The sequence below is a fragment of the Stegodyphus dumicola genome, chromosome 2, assembly GCF_044657685.1.
Source record: "Stegodyphus dumicola isolate Sdum_Otavi_A_Nest chromosome 2, ASM4465768v1".
In the NCBI taxonomy this organism is placed as follows: domain Eukaryota; kingdom Metazoa; phylum Arthropoda; class Arachnida; order Araneae; family Eresidae; genus Stegodyphus; species Stegodyphus dumicola.
Window position 1 is genome coordinate 185,746,034 of NC_140769.1, and position 17,940 is coordinate 185,763,973.

Genomic DNA, 17,940 nt, shown 5'->3' on the forward strand with positions numbered 1-17,940 from the left:
TTGGTGTTCCCTTCAGCCATTTTTCCGGTACATTTAAAAGCCAGACGAAGGCTGGCAGCGAAGCTGCTAGTCTATAATAAAACAAATTCCAAATTTCAAATTTGGGCTTCCAGATGCCCATATTCACAGTAGGATTACGTCATTCAAAATTGAATGGTTCTAGGTACCGTTGTTTTATCACAATGCGAGAAACATACACACATTTATATGCAGATTCTTCGTTATTTAATTTCTTCAAATATAATACAGGGCGATAATATTGGGTGGCAGCAGTTTGAAAAGTGAAACGGACATTCAGAGTGATTCAACGCAAAATCGCAAAACAAAATAAACAATAATCCCTAAGGGGCAAAGTCCTTTTGGACTAATATTTAAGTAAGTATTAAATTTAAACTTTTAATTTAAAAGTATTATGTGTACATTAAAACCTAAATCAACTGAATTTCGTTTTACCGAGATTCGGTGTAATAGAAATGGTGGAGGAAGAGGGAATTAAAATCAGTGAGTCCAAAAAGAACTGCGTCAAATTTTTTAAACCTTTTCTTTTTATTTTTTTCTTTAGAAATACATAAGTATTTTATGATGAAAACAAGAGACTAAATTATACGCAAAAAAGAATGACCTGAGAAACAAATCTTACTTCAATAGACGATTTTAAGTACCTGCGTTTATCGGCAGATACTTAAAAATCATCTGCTGAAGTAAGACTCGTTTCCCACTATGTCAGTAAATATATTTAAAATATCTGGGTTGACTGAATGTTACCCGTATGTTGCCAAGCTTCGAAAGATGCAAATAAATTACTCCAAATTTTTTCTTTACATTCCAAGGCTATTTTTACATTGCCGTGAGAATATTTGTCTGTGCCCACAGCTTCACATTTTCAATAATCTACACTATTTTCCCTAAATGATCTTGCTTTCAAATTGCAGCACTATTAATTTTTTCAATCGGTTCAGTAATTTAAAAAATAATAATTATAATAAAAAATAAAAATTTTACACCTCTGCTTTTTTTTTTATTTTATTTTATTTTTTATTTTGTGTGCTTATAAAGAGAAATTTCAAAGTTATGTACACTGCGGGGAAGAAGAAAAAAAAGGGGGGAACAGTTCTGTATCTCCCGTTTCATTGGGCTGATTGACAAAATTCAAACTGCGTTTTTCATGTCTCGAAAGCGCGACTTAGGATATATATTATATTTATATATAGCTTTGTTCTAATATGGTTTTTCGACACAAAAAATGACTTTTTCTGAAAAAAGCATACCAAATTTTTTTTTCATATTTCGATTCTACGACTCAAATTATGCCTAGATATTAAATTTTGTAAAATTTGGTGCGAAATTTACGGAGAAGTTAAAAAATTTAACTTGGTGCATTTTTTTTTCAGTTTGAGCCAAGAATAATTCACTTGGCGATCTTCTTAATATACGGCAACCTATTTTCCTTTCCCTTCCATTGTGCAGGAAAGGAAAAAAAGGTAATCGTTCCTACTTTCAAATAATTTTAACAAAGTGCGTAAACCACATTTTCGTTATTATCGCTTTTAATAAATATGGCAAAATTTCAAAATGCGCCAATATATAAATTCATGTATATCTTCGGAAATTTTGAATAAAAACCTCTATTTTTTGCAGATGTGTTTAGAAATACATCTACTTTAAGATGATTGTAAAGATTTTATATGTTATAATTCATAATTTTTTTCCGAAAAATTGATAAAAATTATTTTAAAATGCTAATTTAAAAAAAATCGTAAAAATTGGGTGAATTTTTTTGGAATGAATCTAAATTTCAAACTTTGTAAGAAGGAATCAAATAAGTTTCATAAAAAAAAAAGAGATAAAATTAATACATACCAGATGGAATTAACATTGAGGAGCTAAAATTTTGAGACTTAATTTTTTAAAAACTACTCTTGCGATTTTTATAAAACTTGGGAGTTTGGCAGAATTTGAGTCTTAGAATCGAAATGTGGAAAAAAAAATGTCATGTCATTTCAGAAAAAGTCCGAATTTGTGTCAAAATATCTATTTTAGAACAATGTTATGTATAAATCTAATAGTATATATCATATGTCGCGCTTTCGAAACATAGAAAAAACAATTTTTCTTCTTGCGCAGGGTACATATTTTACAAACTATGGCCTCAGTATACCTTTAATTCAGGAGAAATATATAAAACAAAATGAGCCTATGCCACTTTTTGTGAAAACTAGCCTGATCTTTCACATTAGGAACTTAATGCTGTGTTGAAGTCAAGTAGAACTAAAAACTCAAGTAAACATTAATTATTTTAAATAATAAATAAACATGTAAAGGGACTGTAACGTATTTTTGCTTAACATTCTGACGTTAATTGCCAGAAATAGCAATCATAAGTATACCATGTATGAAGTGTATTTTTAAATTTCAGAGAATGTAAACAGAAACAGATGTATGAGACTCTCATAATATAAAAGATATATCAAATAAAAAAGGGGATTCAATGATTCCTCGATAACAAAGCAGGTTATCATTCAAAATAAGCACAAAATGATTATTTTGCAGCAAAAAAATTTGGATTATCACTATGTTCCCCAACACAATTGGATTATTCGTTTATTATCACTCATCTGTTAAATTCAATGTCCTAGATTGGTAGATTTGAAACTATTTTCGATAGGAAATCGGAACTGATGGTTATGTGTGTGGCAATACACCCACTGAAATAAAAATTTACAAATTAAGAAATGAATTTAATCCTTAAAATACCAATTCTTTGACTTCTGCAGGTATGATTTATTAAAAATGTTTCCTAAATTTCTCAACTCATTTTGAGCTTTTCCCAAATATTTCGAACTAAACATTTATTCTTGTTCCTTTTTCAACCAATGTACAGATTTTTTCAGAATATTAATTCTTCAGAATTGCGAACAATGAAGTGATGTTCTTCATTCTCTTGTGAAATAACTTTCAAAGTATTAAAATTTCACTGGATGCAGTTATTCCATATGTAAATGCAGTTTACCGCGAGAGACCAATCATTATTCAAATAGGCCTATTAAAGCACATGTATCTGTCAAAAGCGATGAAAGGATGATGTCACAACTCCACCCACGTGACGTTTTGCTAAACACACACATTCCGTTCCCATTTCGGACATCCGACCGCGAATGATGACGACATCCGTTACGTCACCGTCCACATCAGACAGTGTCTGGCATTAGGCCGAGAGAGATCAACGTACAGCGACGTGAAACGGGTTTGGAATTCAATGCGTACACGCGAAGCTACCACATACGGACAGAATGATACAGATTCTAGGTACTAGAGGGATGAAAATTCTACATATTTGGCCCGTTAGATGTGGTTCAAAAAACACAAGGAATCACTTCAAAGCTTCATTGTCACAGAATTTTGAGCATGCAAATGTATGATGATTACAAATACAGAGGGGAACAAGAAGAATCTTGTTATTTTAACAACATGAAAATGCACATGCAAATGTTACTGAAGCCACTTAAGTTGCCGTTAGTCATCTCATCCTGACATTATTTGGTGTTGCGTTGTAACTTTTGTAAATTTGCGTTTGAGTCTACATTCAAAAAGGCGTTAAATATAACTGAGGATAATTTTAAGATTTTAATCAAATACAATAAATACTTCCAGTTATTTGTAATTTTCTCGAATCTCGTTTTGTGTGATGCCATAAAGTGTGTAGTGGTCGGGAAATAACATTTAATGTATTGTTGCGGATTTACATTTAAATAGTTAATGTTAGTAGAATTATAAATTAAATTGTTTTACTCCCTGTGCAATGCAGCGCGTGACGAATATTATGAGAAAGCTAAGCCGGAAAAATTAAAAATACAAGAGCACGTGCATTTAACATTTAATAAATAAATAAATATCTCTTTTTGATTTCGAGAAAGTTCCAGAAAATTCTCGCGCGCCATTTAAAATCTTATAAAAAGGAGGAAAACCTCTCAATTTATTAAGTTTACTGCCGGGTTCAAAGCAGCCATGACACTGATGAGATTTGCTGAAAGTGAAGAGTAATCACCAGCTTAGAAGCATTTGAGGGAATTTCACTATGTTTACGATTTCTTTCACTTTTTCAACACACAGGTTCCCCTGTTTACAGCAGCAGAGCTCGGGGTCAGTACTTGGGTGGGTGACAACCCACGTGACTGGCCTCGACATATCATCTTTCTTCAACTAGTGAAGACATCACAGCTTGTACGGCCATGGCTTTCCTACCTCCATGTGTACGGCAGCCAGATGCTCCTTCTCCAAAGTCTACTTGACCAACTCACGTGCATTAGCACATGTCCCTGCTTCACCTTTGTCGGTGCGGTGTAAATCACCTTAATTTTTAATTCTTCCCAACGCCTTAGGGCATATCTCCAACAGAGACGGTTAAAGTAGCAGGGGCTACTAAATGCCGCCTAACCATTCACTCGATTTCGATTTCGATCAATTTATTATTAGTTAGTTTGTTGTTTTAAGAGTTTGTTTAGAAAACTGCTGTTGTTGATTGTAGCGAATTCGCGGATTAGCTTTCTTTAGCTGTTTTGAATTAACTTCTGTTGAACGATTGAGTAGTTAAAAGATAACTACTGTGAGATATTGTAATACTGAAAGAATATTTGAGGAAATTTAAGCATTTTTGTTGTGATAATAATAAATTTTGTCCATTTTTCATCGGACTTGTGCATTCAATTCAAACGAACCCGTACGCACGCAACAGTATTAAAACATCATAGAACTAAAGGCTATTCTGTTTGTAACTCCAATTAGTTTTAAAAAATGGGATTTCGATTAATATGAAGTTCATTTATTATAATTATGTAAATGAAAAGCGTAAAGAAAATTATATTAAATAAAAAAAATAATACTACAGCATGATATGCTGTAAGAGCGAAAAATTTTTCTTCTTATCGACAATAATTTACCAACAGGTACAAAATGTACACTACTTAGCCGAAGTAATAGCACTTAGTGGCCTTATTATAGGCCCACCAGCGGCCGAGCGGTAAAGTCGTTGAACACTTGTAGTTCGGCCCAAGGTTCGTATCTTGCGAACGGTCTGGCTGCATGAGCGTTTCTGTGGCTTTCCCCTTGTGTACACGAGACAGTTTTCTTCAGGAAGGCATCCCTTTCCTTAGGAAGGTAGCCCTTGAGGCTTTGCCGTAATCACATAAAACCAAAAACAAGCCCTTACTTCATTGAAGCACCGTTGATTTTAACAACTCCCTTCTAATCATCTTTGGTCAGAATTTTAGCTTTGGAAAAGCTATGAAATTTTGTAAGGTTTGGTTCGGTTTATTTTGATTATGGCAAAGCACATGAGGGCTATCTATATAAGGAAAGGGTTACCTTCGTGGAGGACATTCTGAGGAAAACTGGCTCGTATACACGTCACACATAGGGAAGACAACGAAAGCGTCCATGCAGCCGGCCCATTCGAAGGATTCGAACCTCGGACCGAACTACCAGTGTTCAGCGACTTTAACTCGCTGGCCCACTAGTAGTAAGGTTTTGTGAGGTCCCCCCCCTTTTTATTGCGTGCCTTCGTGGTGTAATTGGAAAGCACGGTCAGGTCAATAGGAATGTTTGAAGTATGAGTTGCGGCGAAGGCATTGCACATTTTTCACATGTCTGGGTATAGGTGTCGAGAGTCATGACCGCTGTTGATGTCGAGAGATCATTTATTCTTCAAAATGTTTAGTTCTACTCAGCATTTAAAATAAATAAATAAATAAAATAGATATCATTCATCATGCTGTTTTTACTAAATTTAAAGAGATTTTTTTTAACTATTAATATGGAAAACCTAAATTCTAACATAAACACCAATAGAATGTTATGCTCACATTTCTCTCCGCAGAGACTTGCGGTAGATTTTGTTGTATGTACATGAGTTCTCTTTTGGAGATTCGGGGATGTTCTGCTGGGGTGTTATATACAAGAAAGACCCAGAATACAAACCACACGCAGCCTATGCAACCTACAATGAAATAAAAACAATCAATTAAAAGTCAAACATATATTCAGTTTCTAATCTCGTGAATAAAATTTCATTTTATTTAATTTCGTATTTATTATCATTATCATAAAAGAAAGCAAAAGAGTTAATAAAAATCTGGGAATAAATTCGTGTAACATATTGGCGGATTCGTTTCTGGAATCAAAAGAATTATGCAATATACGCATCCTAAAATAACAATAACAATTTTTGTACATAATTTCGGAAATATTACTTCCAATATGAATTTACAATTTATAATTTTAATTTTAGCTTTAGCATCTTCTTCATATAAACTAAATGTGAAAGATAAGATACTTCATATCGTATTTTCACGCCATTAAACTACACTTAAAAGTTCTTTTGAAAAAGTCATTTGATTGACGTAGAGTATTGGACGGAAATCCAGAAATACCAGTTATTTTTGTTTAATAGATTTGCGAGTGATATCATCAAGGACGTGCGCTTCTCGACAAAAATGATGAAATCTTCAGGAGTTTTAAATTAACCATATGTCTCAGAAATCCCCATTTAGATTTTAACTCGCATTAAAAGATTTCGGTTTCAGTACATATAAAGCAAATTCCTGATCTGAGCGCACATGACTTCTTTGTACGGTCTATTAAATTATGCACATCTTTTGCTGCACTTCCTTTAAACTTATTTCCTCGAATTTCATCAGGCATATATTGCTCATTCAATCAATTCACTTCTCACTTCGCGACTAGACAAAATTACATAAAACTCTAAATATTTTCATTAAAAATTGTAAAATACAGGAAAACCCCAAACACCATATGATGTTGGGAGGCCCCAACTTGTCAGCAACAGTAGTAGTGACTGCTATGAACTGGAAATTACACAGTTTCTTAAGAAGGGTTTAACTCCCTTTTTATTTCACTTTAGAAATCACAGTTCCGTTCACTTGACGCTCACAAACTACGCCGACCCGGCGGTCAAACAAAAATAGAAAAGTACAACTAAAAATAAATGACAGGATGCATAAATAACGAAGTCACTATCTACGAGGCTCTATAATTGTAACTATCTTAACCGCGTTCTAAGATACAGCTGAGATTCAGCAAACTTTCTGATTAAGAATTTGAAAGATTCAACGAACTGTCGAAATAGGCACACAGGCCGAAACGCGCGGTTCTTTTCTACCAAGCAACCTTCACGCTCGGGATTCAAGAAGCACACTTACAATCTCGTTTCTCTTCTATTTAAACTCAGTTACTTCTGCTAAAAATTTGAATACTCTGCGCGTTCTACTACGATTTACATACTCTGGCATTGGCAATTCCAGGGGAAAGTAAAGGCTTGACAGGAAAGATAGCTTAAACTTAAAATAAATGTTAGTTAAAATAAATATAAACCCTACAACCAAATACAGTTAAAAAAGTTTTTGCAATTAAAATTAGAGTTTGCCATTTGACCAAAGATCAAGAAGACAAAATTTTCGATGAACCAAAATTTAAAGTTAAAAACTGGGCAAAATCACATTTAAGTTGGTGCACTAACTGACTTAATTCTCTATACTACTAAGAGTGTAAAATGTAAACAAGTAGCCGCCACATTTAAGCCTAGTAACATTTAAGCTTTTAAATTGTAGGTAATTCTAAAACTATTGCCTGCAGATTAACTAAAGGTATAAAAACCTTAGCCGGAACATAAGAACAACACAATTCAATCACTTTTAAAGCAAAAGTGCACAATTAACCAATATATAAGAATAAGAAACGTGAGCTCACCGAGACGGGCAACTATGAGAAAATATATATATATTTGCGGCGGCCGATTGCGATGAAAAAGGGAGGTGCACAACTAGATGTTATAGCAGTTCCATATACAAAATTTCATCCTTCTACGGCCAGCTAATCGTTTTTTAGTTATGCGAGGGACATACATAGGTACGTACGAACAGACATCACAAAGAATATCTCTTTTGCATCCATTTAAAAACCATTTTATAATCCGTTTTAGGAAAAAGAGCCCTTTATTCTATCCGTACGCATAAATGCTACGCAAAAAAATCGTTCAAATGGATTCTAGAGCGGTCAGAATGGATATTTTCATTGAGATATAACAAAATATTTCGCTATTGCAATACTTCCTTTACTTCATAATTAAATATTTCGGCAGCTAAAATTTATATATAGCTAAAAATGGATCTAAATTCTCATTTCGATTATTTACGTTTTTGAATAGTGTTTTGGTCTTTAACTCGCCGAATGAGCAAGGGAAAATCTAAGTTCTCATTCGATTATTTACGTTTTGGATAGTATTTTGATCTTTAATAAGCCAAATGAGCAGGTGATGATTGCATTTTGTATTTAAACTTGCTATAGAAACAGTTTACTTAAAAACTTAATGCAGTAAATTTAACATTTATCAGATCAAAATTTTATATTATGCGCCAGAAAGCAGTTTGCTTCGGCTTATTGAATTTCGCTCTGTTGTGCAATCGTCGATCTGCCATTATATGTGATACACACTTCACGTTTGCTCAGATGTCAAGCATTTATCATTTTTGTAGGAGCATTGAATAATGTCTTAAAACAATAGATCAGTCCGCACTCTTTGCTATTCTTCTTACAAATACGTTTTTTACTATTCGTTTTCCGATAATTTAAAACTTTTTTGTTATTTCGTTTTCGGATAATTTGAAACTTCCTATTTTAGAAATTTCGCGAAATGCTTTCTTCACATTTTATCGGAGTGCGACACAACTAAAAATGAGTTGATTATTTAAATTAGGCAAAGCATACAAATAGTACCTGCCTAAATTGCATTCCCATTTTAATAGATACACCCCACTTGACTAACACTGAGAAAGAAACATAATTCAGATGAATTAAAAAATGAGACATGTCGTTACGAATTTTGTATTTAAATAGGTCATTTTACTAGAATTATAATTGAAATTGTGTTTTGGTGATGTAGCGTGAGACAAATTTTTAAGAGAAAGCTATGCCAGAAAAGAAAGAGTACAGGGGCATGTGCATTAAACATCGAGTAAATGGGTATCTCGGTAATGTATATTGAAATAGAATAAATATAATGGACCACTATGTTAGCTGTACTCTTATTGCTTTCCAGAAATCTCGAGAAGCAAAAAAAGTACTAGAAATATCTCGCGGCCGGTTGAAAACTATAAAAAGCCGGAAAGAGAGCATCTGAGTTCAGCTGCTTAGTTATTGTTGTTGCGAGTTGTTTAGTTCCGGGTGAACTGAGATATCCGAGTTAGATTTCTCTTTCAATGCGCTTAGCGTTGCCTTGTGTTTAACGCTCTTAGTAGTTTGAAGTAACTACTAATTATACTGTGTGATATTGTGAACACTCGTACGAATATTTCTGTGGAAATTATAGAGTTCTGAAATATTTCTTTTAATAAAAATAAATGTTTATTAACCTATTATCGTACATGTGCATTCAATCTATTACGAAGCTGTAGGCACGTAACAATATAAGTTTGGCATAGTTTAAAAGCACTAATTATTGAACTTTCAGTTTTGGGGGGGAAGGGTTCATAGGACACATCCGATAATCGATGAGAGCGATAGTGATTGAATACAATTTATATTTTAGTGTGGCATTTGTAACCAAACTCAGAAATTTTTGCATCTCTCTCACTTCCAGCATGTATGTTTTACTTTAATTACGCATTTACTTTTGTTTTATTTAAGCTTGAATATAAGTTATTATCTTAGTTTAAAAATTTCGAGAACTCTGAACATGTTTCCTGGGAAACTGCCAAATGTAGCTAATAAAATATTCGCTATTTCATTTTACAAAGAGCAACCGCGTATTGCAACATATCTGAAATGATAAATCAGAAATGCGTCAAAACGAAATCTGTTTCAATTACGAAATTCAGATCATTTTTAAGCAACAGCTGATATAGCATTGCGCCGGATTTTAAAATAGCTCTGCAATGTAAATTTCTAACTGAATTCCTTTTAAAAATGCTTTAATTAAAATAATTATTTGACCACTGAGCATAAACTGACGCATGTTAAAAGTTTTTCCGAGGGAAAAAAAAAAAAACATCATTCCTCAGTATTTTTTTTAACTATACATAAATAAACTATCTATAAATCCAACCACGCCTTTAAATATGTCAAATAGGCAATTGTATTTATACTTCTATATTAAAATATATATTCTTTTTTCTTATTCAAATTAATCAGGATTTTAAGCTGATTAGCATCAGGTTTAACCACTGTTGTCATCTGCAGGTTTCTCATATTGGTGCTGCCATCTACTGAATAAATTTGTAAATCAGCCGGAGCTGATATTTAAAATATTAACTGCTGGATACACCTATGCAGAAAAAAATTTGTCAACATTTAATTATTTGTATTTGAACAAGAGTCGACTGATGACAGTTACAGCCGCAACTGTCATGACATTACACTGATATATACGAAAAATTGTTAGTTCGGCAAATTATCTTCGTTTAAGATATTTTAAAATAATTTCAGTTTATAACGATTAACATTTTACTTGCTTCATTCTGAGGATAAAGAGAAGTATTTTTCAAGGCCACGCTTTAAACAAATATTAGAAAGAGAAAAAGATGAAGGACAGTAACATGCAACACCAACCTGAAAATTTTTCGAATTCTAAACAAAGAAAAGTTTTTAGAGCATCTACTCTGAGAGTCAAATAACATCGATTATACCCGCCAACCGAGACTTTAGTTTTGGGTCTGTTTGCATTTGTTGAAAGTTGACGACTGAATTCGAAAATATGGGTGTTTGTAAAAAAATTTAAAATCATGTATTCCTAGTCACCACTACTAGTGACCAAAGCCACTGTAATCCGCAAATCTTATTCTACATGCTTTCATCTTATATTTAGCACCGAGCTCGCATTTTCTCTCCTTCCTCCCTTTAACATAAAATGAAAGAGGATATAAAATTGAATGTCATCTTTGAATATCATAAAGGTATTTTTCACATTTGTTTAGAAAAACCTCTTTTTAATATCACTCTTTCCATATATGAATTTCGCAACTTACATTCAGCATTCATGTAATTCACTCTATTTTCGATTAAATTATGATATCATTATAGATATTTAGGTTTTTGCGATCTTAGTCATAAAAATTCGATTTAATATAATATATATAATTACATCACAGTGCTCGCCATTTATTAGTCAAAAGGCATTGCAATATAACCCAGATTTTATTGGTTTCTTAGATGAAATTAATATATTTCCAATTAAGATAGGAAATAAAAAGCTGCAATTTTCATTTATCGAAAGGGCTAAAATCATATACAATCCATTTAAAAAAGAATCCGTTTCAGTATTAAAAAATTATATTATAATATGCATAAAATTCCTGTGGATAACTTTAATAAATAATATGCATAAAAATCGGTAATTCAGAGAACTGTTGTACAAGGTTTTTCTGCAAACATTATTTCAGAATAAAAATTTCTTTGCATTTTGAATGGTATTTATTTTAGAAAAATCCTTGCAGCCCATCAAATAGCGTTGGCACTCTGGCCTCTGATAATGGAAAAGTATTTAAAATTTATCGGTGCTGCCATCTATTGGCAAATATTGACAACAAATCGTGATGGTTTGAGTGAATTATCCTTTAAATCCATTTCTGTTTTCACACAGAATATTGGAATGTTATCTGTTTCATAATAATCCGTGAGGTTCATCAAACAGTAATATTTTGTTAAACTGCTGTTTAGGCGTTCACTGAAAAAATAATAAAACAAATGTAATATGCATTGGTGCTGCCATCTATTGGCGGACACTGTCTTTGGCATTAGTTCAGAGTGAATTATTCTCTTAAATTACTACAGTTCCACTTTTACACGGCATGTTGGTTGCTGGTGAGGAAGTAATATATCAAGTACTATAGCAAGTTTCTTAAAATTTTAAATTTGGATCTTACTAGCGAATAAAGTAGCTAGATAACATTTCTTTTTAGCTTTTGCATAACTGAATCTTTCGGTAAGGTTTAGCGATACATTATTATTACGAAACATTTTAAAATTGAATATAATAAATCAGACTTAAAAAAAGCTGTTAATTAAATATGAGCAATGTTTAAAAATTTTCAAGAAGAATTCTATGTAATTCAATGGTATGAGAGAAATTAACGAAATTTATTGCTGATAATATTTTTGGAATTAAAGAATTAATTCGAAAAATACTACTACAAGAGCGGCATATTAAGCAAATTCACATTTTTCTTGAACAGGAATATTTTCTTAATATTACATTCAGAGAGATATTTAAAATATAAATAAATAAATAAATAAACTATCTGAACCGTGTTAGATCCAAGAAGATAAAAAATGGGATTCTTTCTTTAATAAATGGAATCACGTAAAAGAAGATCGTGTAAAAAAAAGGTACTATTCGGCTTCGAGGGTCGTAAAAAATCGCCAAATTATTCTTGATGCCAATGCTGCCAAAAGGAATTGCGGCAACCCTAATAATTGCAGCAAGAAAGGAAGTATAATAGTAAATAACTATCTAAGATTGATGTTTTAATTTAGATGGAAGGTTAATTTCATATAATACTTTTTTATTATTATAATTTATATGAAAAAGGCTAAACATGACTGAATGGAAGCATAAGAGTAAATAACTATTTCAGATCATTATTATAATTTATATAAAAATTGCTAAACATGACTGAATGGATGCCTGTATCGCTATTTCGCTACCGTTTTATCGCTAAAGCATAATTTCATCTCGTTGGTTGTTCAAACGTAATTTTCTATAATGAATGATGCCTTATCTTTGAAAATATTCTCGGTAAAGTGCAGAATCGCTCATTTACTTGTTTGCCGCTTTTTACAAGAGTAAAAACAATTGGATTTTTGTCAATTTTCTTTTACTTTTTAAGTGAAAATAGGTCGATGTGTACATAGATAAAGTCAAGGGTGTGCGCAGTACCATTTTTGTGCAATTCTAGGATTTTTTTTTTTTTTTTTTTTTTTTTTAAGTGAAAATAGGTCGATGTGCACATGGATACCGAGTATGTGCAATTCTTAAAAACGCGTCAAGCAGTGGGTGATTCTGCATTTACCCAAAATTCTATTGCCGACTTTTCGTTATGGGCAATTCCCAAATTTTTAAATCCATAGGATATCAATAAAGGATTTAAAATCAAAAAAGGATTTAAAAATTAAACTTGTATTTCAATGGCGTCTTAAGAAATATAGAACTATATAAACTTACGCAATCTGAAATCAACGCGTACGCTAGATTTGGCGCGCTGTTTAAATGGGCGCGTTTGCTAGATTTGGCGCTTTTGCGCCTACATTTTCGCTGCAATTTTCTTACGACCCTCAAAACAGAATAGTACCAAAAAAATATTGAATATGTTACTAGTCATTTAAAGTAATTATTTTGTAGAGCTTTTTTTTTTTTTTAACAGGCCGATATCTGAGATATAATGATAATAAATAATATAATCTGTAAGTGAAATATTGTTACACAGTCAAATTTTGATACTACGTCACTCATGGAGCTAATCTAATTATTAATGTAATGTATTAATGTATTATTAATGTAATGTATTAAGTGAAATGACTTCTGAAGCAGAGATGAAAAATTTTAAATTGATATTCAAAATTTTCTCCTTAAATTCAAAATTATTCAAAAGGAGATTATTTTATTATTTTAATTTACTTACTATTAATAAGTTCACTTTATCTTAAAATAACTATAAATCTGACTTTTGTTTCTTGAATTACTTTGAAAGTTTTCCATTGCTCATTTGGTGTTGTTTAGAAACTGAATTATTCCAGTCTCCTGAAGTTGAAAAAATTCTTTTAAATGCTTTTAATGTTTCACAGATTAAAACATATATATATACATATGTTGTATGATCTTAAATTCACTTAGTGCGAAATTGAGTTGAGTTATTCTACTACTTGCGCAATTGCTGCAAAGTAAGTTAATAATAATTTATTTACTAAAGAAAATTGATTATATTATCTCCTAAGATTAATCTTAGTAGAATTATCTTAATTGAAATGTTTTTTTGACTCGGAAAACTTCCCCAAGAAACTTCTCAACTGGTTACACTCTTGTACTAATAAATTCCTTACCAAACTAAAAAAATTCATACATGAAAGCTACGACGAAATACAAATCATTAAAGACATGGTTCTCGATTTTTGTCTTTTCAGACTTTCTAATTGTCTGACTCAACGCAAAATTTATTTTACAGTCAATTTTCTGCATCCGCAGTTTGACAATATTCGATTCTCAAGAATCATCAAAGATTGTAAAGTTTACTTCCCAGCTGTAGATACCATACTAATAGCTGCATTTAAATATCAAAGGACCTTAAGTAACTTGCTAACTAACCACCATGAAATAGATGAGACAGCAGAATGACATTGCAAGTCACCAGATTACAGTATTTACGTAGATTCTCATCATCAGCACATAATTACTGGCAACCTGAATATCATACAAAACCATCAACTAAAAACACTAATGAGTTATGGTGCAAAATTTAGACCAGTCAGAAACATAACTAAAAATTACTGTTGCAAGATTTTCGAAAACAGCATCAACGAATTTAAAGCAAGTTATCAACTGATTTTATCTATAGATACCTTTTTAAAATGGAAACATAAAATTCTGCAACGCATATCCACCGAAATCAATCACCTCAAGATTAAAAGTACAAATAATTGGTTGCAACTTACATCAGATATTAAAAAAATTTTAAAAACTTTTTACTATTACAAAAATAGATAAAGCAAATAATAACTTTAGCATTATATGAAAACAATTCTACGCAGAAATTATTCATAAAGAACTTCTCAACGCAACTACTTATCAATTGGCCAACCTTACAGAAACATCTATAATTTATTAATTAAAACTTTTCATAAAAAACTAAATATTACTTTAAATCCAAGCTACAACAGATTAACTAACCTTTATGCACTTCTCAAATTCCATAAAACACCATTAAAATTCAGATTTATAGCAAATAGAATTTGTTCGGTGACTGAAAGAGTATTGCTTGGCAGCATTGTTTTACGCCAAGCAGAGTTTGGCTTTAGTGTAACCCTAAAGTTATTTCGTTTTTGCTTTATTAGTATGAAATGATTTCTGACTTGATGTAAGAGCATATGGTTGCTCGCTCTTTAGCTAAGTTACATAGGTAACTATAAGCACATGCGTGTGCTAGTATTCAATAATGTTGTTTTTGTTAAAATAAATTTGTTATTGTTAATATTACAGTCCACTTACTGAAGTTAAGTATCATTAAATAAGTTCGAGCTATCTTCGGCAAGAACAGAATTAATAATTACAAGAAAAATGTAGACTATTATTTTTCAATTCAACTTAAAAAAATCTGTAAATTTATTTTCAACGATTGTAACACTAATCATAACTATTGCTGGATCATCCATAATAACACTCCTGTCATTAATGCCATTCAAACAATTAACATACAGAACATTAACTGCTATGACTTTGAAATACTTATATACCTCACTTCCTTTAGAAGAAAGTTATACTAGTCTACTAGATCTGCCTAAACTCTTCCCTGATATTTTCACGATTATGAATCTTAATAAATGGAAAACCTACCTAAAATGCACACTTTTTCATAACTACATTAAATTTCAAAATCAACTTTTTAAACAAGTCAGAGGTCTTCCAATGGGATCACATTCCAGTACCTCGCTCTGTAATATCTTTTTATTTATCAAAGAATTTAACTTCCAAAAAAATCTACAACAACAAGAATTAAATTACTACAAGCACACTTACAGATATATTGATCTTATCACAATTAATAATTTTAATAAGATTGAATACTCCGAGATTTATCCAAATTGCCTTACACTTAATAAAACTAATAATTCACAAAATAGCATAGACTATCTCGATCTTCAAATCATTAACCACAAAAAAATTTTACTTTTTGACAAAACAGGAAACTTCAGTTTCAATACTAACAAATTAATAAATTGGAATTCCAACATATTCAAAAAGTAATTAACAATACAATAATAAATCAAATACAACGTATTAAAAATATCTGCACAGATACGATAGATCTACAACGCGAAGTTTTGCTCCTTACCTAATACCTAATCAATTTATTAACCATTGCCTCAAAAGAGCAGGCGTTAAATACTCACTCTAAATCAATTAACTGATAGGGATATGATGATTTGTTCCTAAACCTGAGAAGGCGGTATAAGTTGGATGACTATCAGTTGAAGGATTTGAACATAGTGTAATTACAAAGTTGTATATAATGTAAAAAGCTAATTGTCTTCAGATTTATGCTGTTACTAAAAAAAATGGGCCTATTTCATAATCTTTAGTTTGTCAAATAGCTCTTTGACAGTGAAAGTTCCTTTTTTCCTTTTCTTAATTTCTACCTCGTTACGACACGACAATTAGCCAGAAATTAATTAATTTCCATTCACTAGTATATTCAAAAATTTTAACAGACGGTTTCACTCACATAAGAACTCCACAACATACGTCCCTCAAGCATTCCTAGTCACTCCCTCTCGCATAAATTACTTCACGCAAGTTTCGCCGACTGATGTAATTTCAAAGCCCCCATTGGCGATAAAGATTTCGGAAACACAACCCTTCTGAGTGAGACGCGAAGAGAACACTTTACCCACATTCCACTAGAAAAAACTTAAGTTAATTAATGTTTTTTTCTGGCCTTTATATCTTCATGTACATTCCCTTTTCTTATTATATATTTTTTAAAAATTTCTTTTTCTTTTATTTGTTTTTGCAAATATTGCATTATTTTTCTTATATTTTGTAATTTTCTAATGTTTATTTCAATTAATTTGAATTCTATTTCATAATGCCAATTTCCAATGTTTAATTTTTACAAATAGTTTTGAACTAAAATGCAAAACACGAGGGTGACGGGGGACAGCTACTCGAGCAATGTCAATTTAGCTGCAGAAATTGCTTTTCACTCAAAATTGAGTTAGCTAAAATGCTTAATCGAAATGAGTTCCTTGGTTCTCTGCATTTGTATATAGTCCCTTCTATTCACGGAAATGTTTGGCCTAGCTTGAAATTGCCGGTTTGGCATCGCCTTATTGCTCGAGTAAAGGACGAAACACCTTCGTATTTATTTCTTGATTAATTTTCATTGAACGGGAGTTGGTTTGTTCCCCTTGAAAAGTTAACTAATTTCCGATCAATGACAATGATTACTTGTATTTAATTTAATTACTTGCTTTTTGTTTATTTCTTTTTACAATTGAAATTTTGTTATTCATGATTTAATTCAAGTCCCCGTTAAACATTTTTAACAATTTACATTCAAGTTACTTTAAAACATTTTTCGAAATTGAACTTACTAAGTATGGATTTACTCTTTTAAGATAATTGTACTAAAATTAATCTTGTATCAATCATCGGCAGGTGGGATTGGTTTGATCGGTACAACCAACTTGCATAAACGTGCGGCACCCTTAAGAAAGTTGGTCGGTGTTCGCTGTGACACAGCGGTGTCCTGGCACTCGTATGAAATTTAGCTTATAACACGAAGAAAGCACCCTTCACCAAAATGCCGCGATGCCCATGTGAATCTTGTCTTGGGGATTTGCATCTCTTTATACCCATGTGAATCTTTTTATAAGGCTGCTTGGTCGGCGTGACCTGCAAATTCTCTTCTAAGCAGTGGAGTAGAGGATTAGATTTAGCAATTTTGGAATGGGAAAATGGAAAATATTATATGAATACGTATTACTCGTATACGTATTCTGAATCTGGGGATGCTGTGGTAAGCGGAGTGGTGAGTTATCTACGTGATGGGTCAGAGGGGTTTGATTACATATCAACCGTAATTTTTTTAGCAAAGAATTGTGCAGGAATTTTGAAAGTAATTTTTAAAGATTCAAGTACAAGTTATTCGTATTTATTACTCA

General features: G+C 31.8%; 1 protein-coding gene across 2 annotated transcripts in view; it reads right to left on the reverse strand.

Annotated features, from left to right (window-relative positions):
- Positions 1 to 17,940, reverse strand: part of LOC118186752 (sialin-like) — a 106,499-nt gene that overhangs the window by 14,316 nt on the left and 74,243 nt on the right. For both annotated transcript variants that reach the window (XM_085811516.1, XM_035356899.2), the window contains exon 5: positions 5,859 to 5,992. In XM_085811516.1, coding sequence (XP_085667642.1) covers positions 5,859 to 5,992 — 134 coding nt within the window. The remainder of the gene's footprint in view (positions 1 to 5,858; positions 5,993 to 17,940) is intronic.